Genomic DNA, 16,043 nt, shown 5'->3' on the forward strand with positions numbered 1-16,043 from the left:
TGCGAGGGCCCCGTGCACAGCTCACCGTGCCTGGAGGGCACCCACCCAGCAACCTCAGCTAGGAAACAGGATTCTCATCAAGCTAGGCTTGGGGTCAGGAGCCGGGTCGCGATGCCAGCACCACAGCTGGAGCGGTTACTTCCCCTTCTGAGCCTCGATTCCCTCTGTCACACAGGGTGTGGCACAATTGCCCTTCAGCACTGTGCTGCTGGGGGTGGAGGAGAGAAGGAACCTCACAGCTGCCCTGCCCGCAGCTGGCAGAGATCGGGCGGTCAGCGTCTGCTGCCATGGGGAGGAAACTGTCGGGCCGGGCCCACTGGACGTGGCCCTGTCCATCAAAATCACAACAGGGAGTCTCAGGACACTTCCTTCACGCCTACTCAATGGACATGGGCGCTGACGTTACAGCGGACAGGGCACTGGACTCGCGGCAGGCGCCTGCTGGGGGGCCCTGGACAAATGGCTTCTCTGGGCCCAGCTCCAGGTCTGTAAGACGCGGTGCCGCCTCCTGCCTCATGAGGCTGCCCTGGGGCAGAGAAAGCACGAGCACTTAGTACTTGCTCATGAAAGCCAGTCCCCTCCCCCAGGCCCCGGTCTCAAGCCGAGGTTCCAAGTTGAGTGCAACGTTGATGACACGGCAGCCGTATGCTCAGAAGTGAGGCAGAGGGGTTGTTCGATGGAGCGGAGGCTCGAAGGGCATGACCCCTCCGGAGGGCAGCTCTCTATGTCCAGGGAGGACAGAAGGCTCTGGTGATGCAGCCCCTGGACGCCCACCTCCAGCCACCCCATCTGTGCCCCTCTCACCTGCAGCGTGTCCCCAAAGGAGAGCTTGTGGATGACGTGGGTCATGTCCGGGTTCTGTGGCTGGGCTGTGGCACTGTGTGTGGACACGTGGAAGTTGCCCGGGACCTGGGGGAGAGATGGAGAGTTTAGGAGTTGGGTCGGCTGCCCCAGAGGGTGGGGTGCAGGGCTTCACCCTGGGGTCAGGCAGATCTGGATCCCAGCTTGGCCACTTCCCGGCAGCGGAACTTGGCAGGAGCCTCTGGTTCCTCGTCTGTGGAAAGGGGTGTCAACAGTGGCTACCCGAGAGGACTGCTGCGGCTGTGGGTGGGAGGGTGCATGTGAAGGACATAGCTGGGTGCCTGGCTCAAGACCACGGCTCGAAAAGGCAGCTGCCCACCATCAGCTTCCTGGCTGTTTCCCCCCGGGGGGTCGGGGAATGACCTTTAGGCCTGCAGACTAACGAAGCTTCCTTAACTCCAGATCAACACGATCACCCGCCCCAATCTGCCCCATCACCCTAGACTGGGGGTTCCTTGAAGGCAAGACCACAGCAGCCCACTTTCCTCCCTGGGCCTCAAGGCTGTGCAGAGCGCAGCCAGTGAGAGTGACTGAATGAATGTCTACTCCGTGAACGGCGCTGATGAGGCCTCCACAGCGTCTCCGGGGGCCTCTCTCCTCCCAGCTGCTCAGACCAACCCTTGGTGTCATCCTGGCCCCGTCTTTCTCTCACACTGACGTCCCACCCATCAGGAAATGCTGTCACCTCCACCCTCGAGACGCCCAGCTTCTGAGCCCTCAAGCCTCCACTGCCTCCCTAGACCAGACAAGGCGGCAGCCTCCCCACTGGGCTCCGGGCTCCTGCCCTTGGGGTCCTCAGGCCTTTCCCCAACAGTAGCCAGAGGGGGCCTTTTGAACCCAATGTTTGATCCCGTCACCCCTCTGCCCAGGACTCTCCAAGGCTTCCCTTCTCTTGAGTTGAAGCCACATCCTCACGTCTTCTTCTGCTTACTCCCTCTGGCCACGCTGGCCTCCTGCTGCGACGGCAAACAGTGCCAGTGTGGTCCTCGGGCCTTTGTGCCTGTGCCCCCTTCCTGGAACCCTTTTCCACATGGCTCTGCCTCAGGCCTCTGCTCTGGAGCCTGACTGACCCCCACATCCCCCAAGCCCCTTACGTCGCTAAAGCGCTCAGCATCACCCACCATCTTATCCTCGTCTTGTTCTCATCTGTGTCCTCCCACGAGAATGTAAGCTCCATGCTGGCAGAGTTTTTGTCTGATTTGATGCTGTATTCCCCGGGCTCTGGCACAGAGCAGGTGCTTAATAAATACGTATGGGATGAATTAAAGAATGAGTAAATGACATTAATCCTTAAAACAGCACTTTTGGCTTTGACACCTGGTAATTCCCATTTTACAGAAAAGGAAACTGAGGCTCAGAGCAGTGAAGAAACTTGCTACGGTCACCTGTCAAAACCACGGCCATTGGACTTCCCTGGTGGCGCAGTGGTTAAGAATCCTCCTGCCAATGCAGGGGACACGGGTTTGAGCCCTGCTCCGGGAAGATCCCACATGCCGCGGAGCAACAAAGCCCCTGTGCCACAACTACTGAGCCTGTGCTCTACAGCCTGCAAGCCACAACTACTGAGCCCATGTGCCACAACTACTGAAGACTGCGCGCCTAGAGCCCGTGCTCCACAGCAAGAGAAGTCACCGCAATGACAAGCCCGCGCACCACAACGAAGACCCAATGCAGCCAAAAATAAATAAAAATAAAATAAATAAATTAAAAAAAAAAAAACAAACCACGGCCATTGACCTCAGCGGCCCTGGGCTGATGGCCACGTGGAGCCAGCCTTTCAGGAGGTGCAAAGCTTGGGAAATGATCCAGACGAAGCCTGGCCTTGGATGAGCCCCTGGCCTGCTGTGACACAGACTTGGAACAGAAAATGAGACTGCATGACCTACACTGGACCAGAGGGATGCAAAGACTGTGGGAGCCACGGGGGAGGGCCCCCAACGCAGCTGTGGGTGTTCTCAGGGGAAAGAACACCCTGTGCTAAGGCTCTGAAGATGAGTCTGCATTACTCAGGAATTAGGGGAAAGGCATTTGGGCAGAGGGAACAGCATGAACAAGTATGGAGATCAGAAACTGCCCAGTTGGTGGGCATGTGTAAGAAACGAGAAGAGTTTGGTATTACTGAACCCCGAATAAAAGAGAGGCCTGGGGGAGTGGCCACAGCAGGAAACAAAGAGGCATTAAGAGGGAGGTGGGGCTGTTTAGCAAAGGCCCCAAACACCACACTGAAAAACTCAGGGTTTATTTTATTCCAGCTCAACAAAAGTTTAACGAGCTGCACTAGAGGAAGGAATAAGGTTTACAGCTTAGCATCCGCTTATTTTGTAAGCACGCCTGTCTCAAACACAAAGTTGTGGGTTTCCTGCAGGAATATTAATGTCTTCACTAGGGCCTAAGCTTAGGACTGACGTGAGAGGTACCAGGCTAACAGGGCATGGCCCAGGCTCAGTGAGCTCACAGTCAAGTGTGTCATGGGCTGCTTGGAAGAGGGGGCAACCTGCTGGGTCTGGATGGGGTGAACAGAAACAACAGCTCGGCAAGATCTCCCTGGAGGGACAGTACTGCCTGCTTCAGGGGCCCAATTACCCGTGGTAGAGTAGCAGGTGAGGGCCACATGCGGGCTCCAGTCCGTCCTCTCTTCCTAGCTGTGGGACCTTGGGCAAGGTCATTAACCACTCTGTGCCTCAGTTTCCCCATCAAGAAAATGGGGATAATAACCAAAAAAGGTTATGGGAGGATTAAATGAGGTGAATACAAAGCCGATGGCAGGTGTTATTGGGTTGGGTTTACAGGATGAACATGTTTGAGCCAAGAGACAAGAACCCTCCCAGAAGAGGGAACAAGCATGTACATGGGCAGGGTGTGGGGAAAACCCTACTGTATTCTAAAAATACTTTAAACTTCATTTTTACTTATATAAATAATACCTGGATATATTTTCACTATTAAAAATCCATGTGATAGGGCTTCCCTGGTGGCGCAGTGGTTGAGAGGCCGCCTGCCGATGCAGGGGACACGGGTTCGTGCCCCGGTCCGGGAGGATCCCACATGCCGCGGAGCGGCTGGGCCCGTGAGCCACGGCCGCTGAGCCTGCACGTCCGGAGCCTGTGCTCCGCAACGGGAGAGGCCACAACAGTGAGAGCCCGTGTACCGCAAAAAAAAAAAAAAAATCCATGTGATAAAGTCAGAACTAAAGTCCCCATTGCCTACCGCCGCCAGAAGTAAAAAGCAAATAGCATCCGGTGTGCATCCTTCAGGGTTTTTCTATGCAGTGACATGGGGCCTCCCATGGACAGGGCCGTGGGCGGAGTTCAGAACTGGGTTTGGAGTCTGGGCCTCACGCTCCCAGAGTTAGGTGAGTCAAGGAGGCTGGCGCCCGCACATCTGCCACCCGCTGCTGCCCCTTGAGGCTGTGACTCAGTGACCCACACCCCCTCAGCACGGAATCCATCACAGGTGGCTGACTCACGCCAGCACACGCTGGGCTGAAGAAAGCAAAGACGACGCTTTTAGAGCTGTGACTTAGGAACCTACGTCATTGTCTCTGACGGGTTTTAAAAACATATAGATGGAGCCAGGCCCCAAACCCTGGCCCATCCTGTCCTCGTCCAGGGGGGCTGGGGGATTGAGCAAGAACTCCGGGCTGCTGGGGGCTGCTGGGGGCTGCTGGGGGCTGCTGGGGGCTGCTGGGGGCTGCTGGGGGCTGCTGGGGGCTGCTGGGGGCTGCTGGTGCAGCTTGAAACACGTGAACTCTGACATCCGGCTGCTGGCTGACTTCCTGATGGATGGATAAGGGGGCCACAGGGCAAGTGTGAGCCTGATGCTGGGAGATATAGGGGCAGGGGCCAGCTGCTGACCTCACCTGTCATCACGGCTGGCTTTCTTATCTGAGCACCCCCTGACTGAGAGCTCCAGGAAGGCACGAACTCTTAACCTTCCAAGGGTGGGGGGCAGAGGCTGGCCTGAGCTGTGACTGAGATGCTGGCCAGAAGCAGCAACAAGCAGGGGGTGCAGGAGACAGAGAAGGGGCCCTGGTGCCAGGCAGCCTGGGTTCAAACCCTAGCTCCCGGCCCTTTAGCAGCTCACTTAATCCCCTGTGCCTGTTTCCTTAGGGCTGTTACAAGGACTAAATGAGTTAATACTGGTGGAGGGTCGGGCGAGAGCCCAACAGGCGGCGGCAGTCAAAAGGTGAGGGCTGGTGTGACCCTTTTCTGCGATCTCAGCTGTCCCCTGACCGGAGAAAACCCACTTCTTGGATGTTATCCATGCACATTTCATGAGCACACTTGTAGCCAAGTGACGGCGGGTACCAGATGACGAGATCACAGACACCCCACTGACAGGAGATAAGGCCAGCCGGGGAAGGGCACCGAGACTTGTCCCATCCCTACTGCTGTACGTGCTTTACAGATTTTAATCTGTTCACAACTTACAACCCGTCAGCGCAGTATCATTATCCCATTTTACAGATGAGGAAACCGAGGCTGAGAGAGGCTAAACTGCCCAGTCATTCAACCAGTGAGCGCTGTAGCCAGGATTCTCAACCATAGGTCCGTCTGACCCCAAACAGCAAGCTCCGGTTCAGCCAGAGCCAGCGGGGGGCCTCACTGGAGCCTGTCTAAGGGAAGCCACCCACAGCCTGAGGCATGGTTGCCAAGCTGAGGAGAGTGTGGCGCTGGGCCATCTCCTGGGTGGTTGTCCTGTCTCTCCTGTGCCCACCCCATACTTGGCGCTGAGTAAACGTGGTCCCTCCTGTTCACCGTCTGAGGTGTTTATATCTGTTTAACCCAGGTGATCATACCCTCCTAGGGGAGGCCCCCCCAATAGGGAGGCATGCATGTGTCTGTTCATCTTCAACCATCCTTCAACCCCGAAGACAGGCCTTCCCTTATGACCCTATCTCAGTGGGTCTCCTCCTCAATTCCCCACCATAATACCCCCTTCATTGTCTTCCTGGCTGCTTCATCAAATTATATATTGGCTTGTTTGAGTGTTTACCTGTCACCCCACAATAGACTGTAAGTGCCACTAAGGGCAGAGACATCAGTTGCTTCTTGGGCACTGCACCCCAGTACCAGGTGTGGAGCCAGGCACACAGCAGACTCTCAAGAGCAGGATGTATGAGTGAATGAGCCGGGGGCGGGGGGCAGGGGGCAATGGTCAAAGGAAGTCAGAATGTGATATGGACAAGAGCAACATAAGGATCATGATGGGAGGGGCAGGGGCAGGGGAGGGAGGGCTCCCACTCAGGCACCCATGTCAACGAGACCTGTGGGTGAGCAGCAGCTCTCCAGGCACATAGATGGGGGCAGAGAGAGGGCATCAGAGGCAGAGTGAGAGCCTGGCCCACCAACAATTCGCCCACCTCCCTGTATTGTGTCCACACTGGCCTTCCCTCATCTCCAAGGCGTGCCCTCCACTGCAGCCAGCATCCCAAGGGCTTGGCTGTGCAGTGGCCCCTTACTCTCCCAACATGGGCTTTCCCTGCAGCAAAAAAAAGAATGCTGGGTCTTTGGTCCGCCCCATCCTTGCAGCACCAGCCCTCCTCTTTGATTCATGTTCTCTTCCAGATTCTGGGGCCCACTCAGCCCTGGTTTCCCCCTACCTATCTGGCTGCTCCTTCTATCTTTCCTCCCCACTTCTAAACACTGGCATGCACCAGAAATCGGTCCTCAAACTGCATCCTTATCAAGACCTTAGGTTCTTACATTTTTGGTGCCGTGGGCCCGTTGCCAGTCTGCCGACACCTACGTTGTAAATGCCTTAAAAGTTTCGAATGCATAAAACGCACAGGATCACAGAGGAAAGAAACGATGTTTTAAACAGTAATTAAAATAGATCAAACATTTGCACATGCGTCTTTATTAACGCACCAAATAATAAGACCTGGTCTCGGATCAACAAATCACTGTACTTTCAAAACAGCAATGAATGTAAACAGCATCTCAGAATGATCTGTGACAATTTTAATGTGATATACATATCGGCAATTTCTATTGGTGACAAGGTCAAGCGTGCTGCTAATGCTACTATGGTCCATTGCCTACGTTCATCATAGAAGAGAACGCTAAATTGGACTTAGAGCTTCGTAAAAATAAACATGTCATTTTTTTCCCCATCCAGGTTCACAGACTCTTTGAATTTGATCTGCATTCCCTGGGGCGTCTGTGGACCCCAGGTTTAGAACGTTCTACACCTCTCCCTAGGTCATCTAGCTTAGACCAATGATCCTCAAACGTGAGTGGCATCAGGATCCCCTGCGGGGCTTGTTATAACACAGATTCAGTAGATCCAAAGTGGGGCCTGAGAATCTGCATTCTTTTCTTTTCTTTTTTTTTTGCGGTACACAGGCCTCTCACTGTTGTGGCCTCTCCCGTTGCAGAGCACAGGCTCCGGAGGCGCAGGCTCAGCGGCCATGGCTCACGGGCCCAGCCGCTCCGCGGCACGTGGGATCTTCCCGGACCGGGGCACGAACCCGTGTCCCCTGCATCGGCAGGCGGACTCTCAACCACTGCGCCACCAGGGAAGCCCTAGAATCTGCATTCTTAACAGGTTCCAGGTGATGCTGATACTGCTGGTTTGGGGGCCTCACTTTGTTTGTTTGTTTTTATTGAAGTATAGTGGATTTATAATGTTGTGTTAATCTCTGCTGTACAGCAAAGTGATTCAGTTATACACATATATACATTCTTTTTAAAATATTCTTTTCCATTATGGTTTATCACAGATATTGAATACAGTTAGTTCCCCGTGCTATACAGTAGGACCTTGTTGTTTATCCATTCTATATATAATAGTTTGCGTCTGCTAACCCCAAACTCCCAATCCATCCCTTCCCCACTCTCCCTCCCCCTTGATTACCACAAGTCTGCTCTCTATGTCTGTGAGCCTGTTTCTGTTTTGTAGATAAGTTTGTGACATATTTTAGATTCCACATATAAGTGATACCATATGGTATTGGTCTTTCTCTGTCTGACTTACTTCACTTAGTATAACAATCATCTAGGTCCAACCATGTTGCTGCAATCTGAGGGCCCCACTTTGAATAGCACTGATGTAGACCTATGAAAGCCAACATCATCTGTTTACCGGTGGCTCCTACATTTACATCCCCAGCCCAGAGCTCTCTCCTGCACTCCACAAGCACCCCCTCAACTTCCAATTTAACATCTCTAATGGGAATCCTGAACGAAATGTGTCCAAAACTGAAGGACCGAGTCCCAGCCCCACCTCGCACGGAATCCATGCTTTCCCAAGCTTCCATACTTAGAAAATGGGACTGCCTGGTTGTCAAGACAAAAACAAAAATCTCTGATTCCACTCTTGCCCTCACCACCCACAACCAATTGATCAGTAAGTCTTGTTGACTCCACTCCCTAATCCGGACCCTTCTCTCCAATGCCACTGCCACCAGCACTGTCTGTGACCTCTGCTCTTGGTCCTGTCCAGTCTCTCCCCAAACAGACGACAGAGTGATCTTTCTAACGGTTTGCTGTCCAGGAGAACTCTCCCTGATGATGGAAACGTTTCTTATCTGTGCTAACACGGTAGCCACTAGCCACATGTGGCTATGGAGCGCCTGCAGTGTGGCTAGTGAGACTGGGGGCCTGAATTTTACTTAATTTTAATCAACTTAAACGGAGCTGGTGGCTACTGTATTCGATAGTGCAGTTATACAGCATAAATCCGACTGCACTGCTTCCCTGCTTAAAACCTTCACATGGCTCCCATCACAAGCACCATAAATCCTAATCACGGGGCACAGCAAAGACCCTGTGTGGTAGCTAATCAGCAAAGAGAGTCCCCATGAACCACACCTCCCAGCACCCGCACCCTTGGGTGGTCCCCCCCCTCCCCCATGGAACCTGGGCCAGCACCTAATTCCTGTTAAGCCATAAAGTTTGGCAGAAGTGATAGTCTCTGCTTTAGCACTTAAGGAGCCCTGAGCTGTCATGGGAGAAAACCACATGGGGAGACCACGTGGAGACAGAGAGACAGGTCCAGGTGTCCCAAGCAACTGGGCCAAGCCTCGCAGCCATCCAGCGGGGACTGCAGGAAGGACAGCTCACTGTCTAAAGGGGTCATTAGCTCCAGATCGTTGTTTCCAGTGAAACTCGGGCCCAGTGCGGCTAGAGCCTTTGACTTTTAAAAGCCAGAAATCTGGACTCCCGGTCTTTTGATATTGGCTCTGATGGATCTGAATACTGAATGGGGCAAATGTGACTGGTTTTGGGGTTGTGTGTGGCCAGTGAGTTTGCAACCTCTGACTGAGATGGCAGGGATTAGAGGAAGGGCATCTGAGCAGAGGCTACGGGAGGCCAGGCAGAAGCCAGTGGCTCAGCCTGGCTGGGACTGGGAAGGAGAGTTGTGGGACATGGGGATAGCTGTGCAACCTTGGCTGAGATACTTAACCTCTCTGGGTCTCAGGTTCCTCATCTGTAAAATGGTGCCACCTCACAGGGTTGTTGAGAGGCTCCACTGTGATAACACATAAAAAGAGCCGAGAAGGGACTTCCCTGTTGGTCCAGTGGTTAAGACTCTGTGCTTCCAATGCAGGGGGCCTGGGTTCGATCCCTGGTCACGGAACTGGATCCCGCATGCCACAACTAAGAGCCTGCATGCAGCAACTAGAGATCCCACGTGCCACAGCAAAGATCCTGTGTGCGGCAATGAAGATGCCGTGCGCTGCAATTAAGACCCGGCACACAAAAATAAATAAATAAATCTTATAGAAAAAAGAGCCGAGAGGAGTGCTGGCTGCTGCCGGGATTCCCCAGCTCTCCCAGATGCACCGCGCTCACACCTTTAACTTAGGATCTGAAGTTCCTGGTTCTAGCGACAAAACAACAGCAATACCTGAATGGTCCTTTGGAGCTGACCAGGTACTTTCAAACCCATCCACTCCCACTCCTCCCCTGCTTCATTCCTCATCACAGCACTTATCACCCACTGAAATGCTTTTCACCTTGCACACTGTCTGCCTCGCTCCACTAGAACAGAAGCCCCGCCAGTGCAAGAAGGCTGCCCACCTAGTCCAGGCATTGCCCAGAGCCAGGAACCCACCCTGGAACACAGCAGGTGCTCCATAAAAGTGTTCTGAATGAATGAATGTGTAATAGCTCATTTAATCATCACATATACTTTGTAAAGTAGAAGGTATCACGTTACTATATCATCACATCCTCAGCCTAAAGGTGTGAAAACTGAGGTTAAGACAGGTCTAGTGACCTGGAGGGCATTGCTTGGCCAAGATGGGGTAGGGCTAGGACACACACTCGGGCTCAGGGCTTCCAATTCTATCGTCTTCTCACCACTCACTCCTTCTGCGTTGGGGAGAGAAGTAGCTCCTTCCTGAACCAGCCAGCTGGGGCTCCAAACCTCAGGGAGCCTAAAACCCACCCCTCCAGATTCTCAGCAGGAACCGTCAGGTGCCTGGATGCTGGCCCTCGGCTTGTCAGGGCTCTGGACACAGGGGAGGGCAAGTGGGCACACAGCTCCACCATCCAGTTTCCAGGGAGGAAGAGGACCACGGGGATGGGGAACAAGGTGAGAGGGGACCAGGCAAGGTCTCTGTACCTTGTTGATGCTGAACTGCCCCTCGAAGCGGCAGCCCACCCCATTGTTCAGCGGGATCTTCATCGAGTTGTCAATGTGCCCCACTTCGTGCCTGCCCATCTCATCCTGGATGTCGAGCCCGACCACTGCAGGAGGCAAGGAGAGAAGGGTCACAAACATCCAGAAAAACGGGACCAGTCCCCTCCTCTCGGGACCCCTCATTCATCCACTTCATGGACAGGCAGGGCCCCTGGCCATCTAGGAGCTCACAGTCTAGGGCCCAGAGCCACAGAGAAAGGATCAGCCAGCAGAGGAGGAGGAGAAAGTGATGGCTGGACCGAGAGCGAGTGAGCGTTCCTGTCCCCTGCCACTGCCACTGCCAGCTGGAAAGAGTCGGGTGAGGCAGTAGCTAAGTGGGCCAGGGACGGAGGACTGCAGGCTGCAGGGGTGCGGAGCCTGCTAACTGTGAGGCTGCCGGGAGGCAGCAGAGGGTCAGGCTTGGGAGGTGGTCTGAACCCTGGCCCTGCCTTTTATCAGCTTGCCACCTTGACTGAGGCACTTCACCTCTCCATGCCTTGGTTTCCTTCTCTGTAAATGGCGGGGGTGGGGGGAGGGAGGGAGGAGTGGGCGGGGGTAACAATTAAAGCTTCCTTGGAGAATCAGGAGGATCAGATAATTAATATGTGTCGAAAATGCTTAGAACAGGGCCTGATGCTCAGTAGGTGGCAAGTACATAATAAATGTCAGCACTTACTACATCTCAGACAGTCTCTGGGTTCCCCGGGCATCATTCAGGCTCAGGCAGTCATTCATTCACACCTTCCTTTACCCAATGCCCGCTCCTCCAGGCCCTGCCCTCCAGGAGTGTGGGCACGTTTCTGGGTTCCTCAGTGCACTAAATGGGAAGCCTGGGGCCTGGAGTCCTGGTCCTGACTCCAATGTGACTCTCCGTCATCTACTGTGACTCAGCTTCCTAATCTGCAAAATGGGCAGGCCCAAGCCAACTGTGTTCCCTGAGATGGTCCAAGAGGCAAGCGGGGACCCCTGTAAACTATGGAAATGCAGAGATTTCCCTGATAGGAGCGCTAGAAAGCAGGCTGCGATACAGAGAAAGAGCAGCTGGAAGCAATTTTCAGTGAGCTGACTGTAAAAGGGAAAAATGGGAAGAACCCAGTTTTCCTCAATGGGCATGGAAGTATGCGAGGGCCCATCCACAGAAGGGAGAGTGATGCGCCACTAAAAATGATGCTTCCGGGTCTGTCGTATGTGGGAAATGCTGATGTCGTAATGTTCGGATTTAAAGAAATGCAAGCAGGTCCCCGTTTGACTCAGCAGTTCCACCCCCGGGGAGCCCGTCCTCCAGACGCACACACATCCAGACGTGCGCACAAGGCTCTGGGCGACCTTATTTGAAATTGTGACGACTGGAAGCAACCCAACTGCTTGTCAACGGGGGACTGGTCAATGGCACAGCCCCCTCCGGAATGCTGTGCAGTGGGTACAAGGAATGAGCTAAACCCGTATGTGGGGAGGGGCAGTCTGAGCTCTGGGGCTGTCTGGGCTGTCCTGTCTGTCCTATCCTGTGGTTCCTGGCTCTGCCCCCTACACCGTGGCACCTCGAGCAAGTTACCTAACCTTTTTGTGCCTCAGTTGCTTGTTCTATCCTAGGTTTGCGAGGATTAAAAAAAATAAAACAGAACTTACTATGGGCTAGACACTCTTCCAAGTGCCTTTTCCATAAGAAGGCACCATCTGAACATCCCTGTGGGGAAGATAATATTATCAGACCCATCCTATACTGGGGGACACTGACGCACAGAAAGGTTAAGTAACTTGCCTGAGACCTCACAGCTAAGAAGCAGTGGTGCTTGGGTTGAAACCCACAGAGTCTGGATCCAGAGCCCACACCCTTTGGCTATTCTGCTAGAGCACCTCTCATCCTAAGGCACAAACATGGCCAAAGGATTCTGGACAGGGCCTGCCCCTGAGTAAGAGCTGAATAAATGGCAGCTGTAGTTATTATTTTACTAATATTATGAGTAATAGAAGAACAGCTCCAAGATATAAATGGAAAAAACAAGAAATCCCAGAAAGGTTCCCTGTAGTTGGGTCCCAATTATGTAAAAAGAAAAAAAAAAAAACAAACCACCAAACACGACATATGTTTGCAGACAGACAGACAGGGATACACAGGGGTGAGTGAAGGGGTCCCAACTGCTAACAGGGGCTTCCTCTGCGGTGGTTGACATGTGGGAAGCATGTCCTTCTTTTACTTTTTTCTTTATATATTTCTGTATTTTGAACATGTATCTTTTTTAAAAATAAAAAAATGTATCCCTGTATTAGTTGTTTACCAGAAAAAGATTATTTTTAAAAGCAGGATATGAGAATGCACAGGCAGCATGATCTCAGCCATGTTTAGAAATGCAGGGAACGGAAGGCCAACCGGATGGGACAGCATCAAATGTCAACTGATGTTGTCAGCCGGGGTGGAATTATGGGTGACTTCTCTCTCTGCTGCTCTGGATTTTCCAAATGTATAATAGTGAGCACGCATTTTCTTTTTCCTATAATAAAAATTCGAAGTTCTTTTAAAGAAAAGCCTAAGTGCGGGGCTCTAGTGGGAGCCGCTGGGGTGGGCAGGGCCCGGTGGATCAGCACAGCCGGCAGCTTCAGGTCGCCCACCCCTCCTGGGCCACCACCTGGAGCAGGGACCGAGCCTGGAACCACATCCTTTCCTGCCCCTGCCCCCCTGGTCCCAGTCCTCTGGCCTAAGAATTTCTTTGCTCCAGAGACACAACCAACTCCTGAATGAGAAGCTGCCAGACAAATCATTTTTCTGAGAGAAAGAGAAAAAATAAAAATAAAACCAACCCATTTCAACAGGTTTCCTGGCTCGGGGCCAACTGTGCACTCAAAACTGTGATGTAATTCTCACCAAAAGCAATAACAGAGCTGAATCTTTCCCTATCTCTGCCACAGACCCGCCCAATGTTCTGCCTTTCAGGGAGTAGGAGGAGAAGGGCCTGCATGGGGTCCGTGCCAGGCTGGGGCAGAGGGACAGCTGGAAACCCAGCCTGCTTGTTAACAAACCTAGGAACCAGCTCATTGGATTCTCCCAACAACCTCAAGCAAGAGAGGGCACTATGCCCATTTCACAGTTGAGGAAACTGAGGCTCGGAGGGGTCACCTCAGCCAGGGTCACACAGTTTTAGTAAACAAAGGAGCCAGAATCTGACTCTAAACCAGACTCCCAATAGGTTTTGTTTTACACAGGTACGTCATTCTCCTGGTTGAAACACATCAAGTAAAACAAAACAAAACAGAACACACAGACACACAATGGAGTGTGAAGTCAAAAAGGATGTTTCCCACGGCTGCTAACAGCTCAGAGCTGCATCCTTCTCCTGGCGACTGCTCCTGGCTGGCTGGAGGTCCCCTTGCCTTGGGATGCATCCCCCCACACCACCCTGTACCCATCAGCCGAGGATATGGATACTAACAGCCCAGCCCCCTTGCTACCAGGCGAGACAGACTACAATGTCATTCACACCCCACGGCTCCCTGTGGGATCAGGCCACAATTAGACGTCAGCTGAACACGCACCTCTGCCTGTCTTCTCACCTCCCTCATGCCCTTACAGGTTCCTCCTGGGAGCCCTCTCTCAATAAGCCACTTGCAGAAAATCTGCGTTTTACTTCTTGGGAGCGTGACCTCAGAGACACCACGCCCCACCCCACCCCCACCCCGCAACATGGCTACTCTCCAGAGATAAACCGTTGGCAGTGTCTTGTGTTTTCTTATTCCAAAAAACATCCAAGTGCGTGCACACTTGATTACGTCCTGCCCCACAAAAGTGGGGAGAGTTTCCTGCTGCCCGTTGTTTGCAGCTTGCCATCCACTTAACTTGTCCCGGTCATCTCGCCATTTCTGCACGCACAGCACTGTCTAGAGGAAGTGTCTTGCCGGAGCAGAGGGCTGCTGGGAATACTCACATTCACAGTGCAAATTGGGTAGACTGATGTTCAGGCTGACGTCAATTTTGCCCCCGCTGTCCTTGTCCGGGTCATCGACGTACAACTCGTTCACACTGAAGGAGACAAGTACAGAAGCCTTGTTGAGATGGGGACACCCATCCCGGCGGCAGGGGACAGCCAGGGACACTTCCCTTGGTGACCACTGCTCAGACAACCCAGACTCCCATCTGGGGGAAGCCTGGACCTGCTCAGGCACGGGGGTGGGGGGGGGGCAGGGCTCCCATCTCCGTGGCACTCTCCAAATGTGGGCCTTACCCCTTAGAAGGAGGGGAGGAGGACTGGACGGGATGGCGGCAAGAGCACGGAGTCAGACGGATTCACTTTCCAATTCCAAAGTGAATCCGGATTCACTTTTCTATGGAACTCAGGCAGATACCTTCACCTCTGTGAACCCTTCTGTTAAACGGGGATACCACCACCCACTGTTAATGGGGTGTTTTGAACACTCACATGAGAATTGAGACCGTTCTAGGGATCAGGGCCTGGTACCAACAGGCACACGGTTCCTGACTCCCTCCTCTCTTGAGCTCCCCCCACTCAGCCCCCCACCCTCCCAACCCCCAGCCGGCTGGGAAGTCGAGATCCTCACCCAGGCTCTCACAAAGCCCTAGACACAGCTAGACTCATACACGTATTACTTTCCTGTGGCTGCTGGAATGACTTATCACCAAGTTAATGGCTCCAAACAACACACACTTATTCTCTTATACTTCTGGAGGTCCGAAGTCTGAGATGGGCCTGCAGGGCTGAACTCCTGGGGAGAATCGGTTTTCTTGCCCTTTCCGGCTTCTAGAGGCCTCGGCTCATAGCCCCTTCCTCCATCTTCCAAGCCAGCCGCAGGGCATCTTCTCTCCTCTCTGACCTCCTAACTCCCTCTTGTAAGGACTCTTGTGATTCCATCCTGCCCACCTGGATAACCCAGGATCATCCCCCACCTCAAGACCCTTGACATAATCACATGTGTAAAGTTCCCTTTACCATGTAAGGTAACATACCTGCAGCCCTCAGGGACAGGGACGTGGGCATCTAGGCGGGGCGGGGGGGGGGCACAGTGTGGGCAGGTGGCCTGGACAGCTAGGCCACCCTGCTGTTGGGGACAATGGCTCCACACTGGGATCTGTCAGCAATATGCTAAGTATTCAACAAATACTTTTTGAGCGCTTACTACCTGTCAGGCACTAGCCACAGCGAGGAACCAGACAGACACGGTCTCTGCCTTCATTGAGCTTAGAGAGACCACTCAGCTCCTAAACAAACACCTTATCCCAACTTTGATGGAAAGCTGTGGGGTGCCGTGAGAGGGACTCATGGGGTGATGGACCCCTGGGGAGAGTGGGCTGGGACGCCGTCTCTGGGAGTTGAGGTCTGAAGGATGAGTAGGCTGTCCTGGCAAAGAGGGAGGGAGAGTCGTCGGGAGACTGCACTGCAGAGGTCTGGAAGCGGGAAGGGCATGGGTCGTTGGGGTAATTGGACAAAGGTCACCACGGCTGCAGCACAGAGCAATGGGAAGTGGGTGCGATGCAGTCGGAGAAGGGCGGGGGCCAGGTTAGGTGGGCCAGAGGCCATCAGACTGGATCCTAAGCACAGCAGCAC

General features: G+C 53.4%; 1 protein-coding gene across 2 annotated transcripts in view; it reads right to left on the reverse strand.

Annotated features, from left to right (window-relative positions):
- The window catches only part of ERGIC1 (endoplasmic reticulum-golgi intermediate compartment 1), a 105,412-nt gene that overhangs the window by 23,117 nt on the left and 66,252 nt on the right, over window positions 1-16,043 (reverse strand). For both annotated transcript variants that reach the window (XM_082836576.1, XM_082836575.1), the window contains exons 4-6: window positions 14,409-14,503; window positions 10,435-10,559; window positions 805-909 (exon numbers count right to left, since the gene is read on the reverse strand). In XM_082836576.1, coding sequence (XP_082692702.1) covers window positions 805-909; window positions 10,435-10,559; window positions 14,409-14,503 — 325 coding nt within the window. The remainder of the gene's footprint in view (window positions 1-804; window positions 910-10,434; window positions 10,560-14,408; window positions 14,504-16,043) is intronic.

This window comes from Leucopleurus acutus (genome assembly GCF_964270905.1).
Source record: "Leucopleurus acutus genome assembly, chromosome: 3".
Classification (NCBI taxonomy): Eukaryota; Metazoa; Chordata; class Mammalia; order Artiodactyla; family Delphinidae; genus Leucopleurus; species Leucopleurus acutus.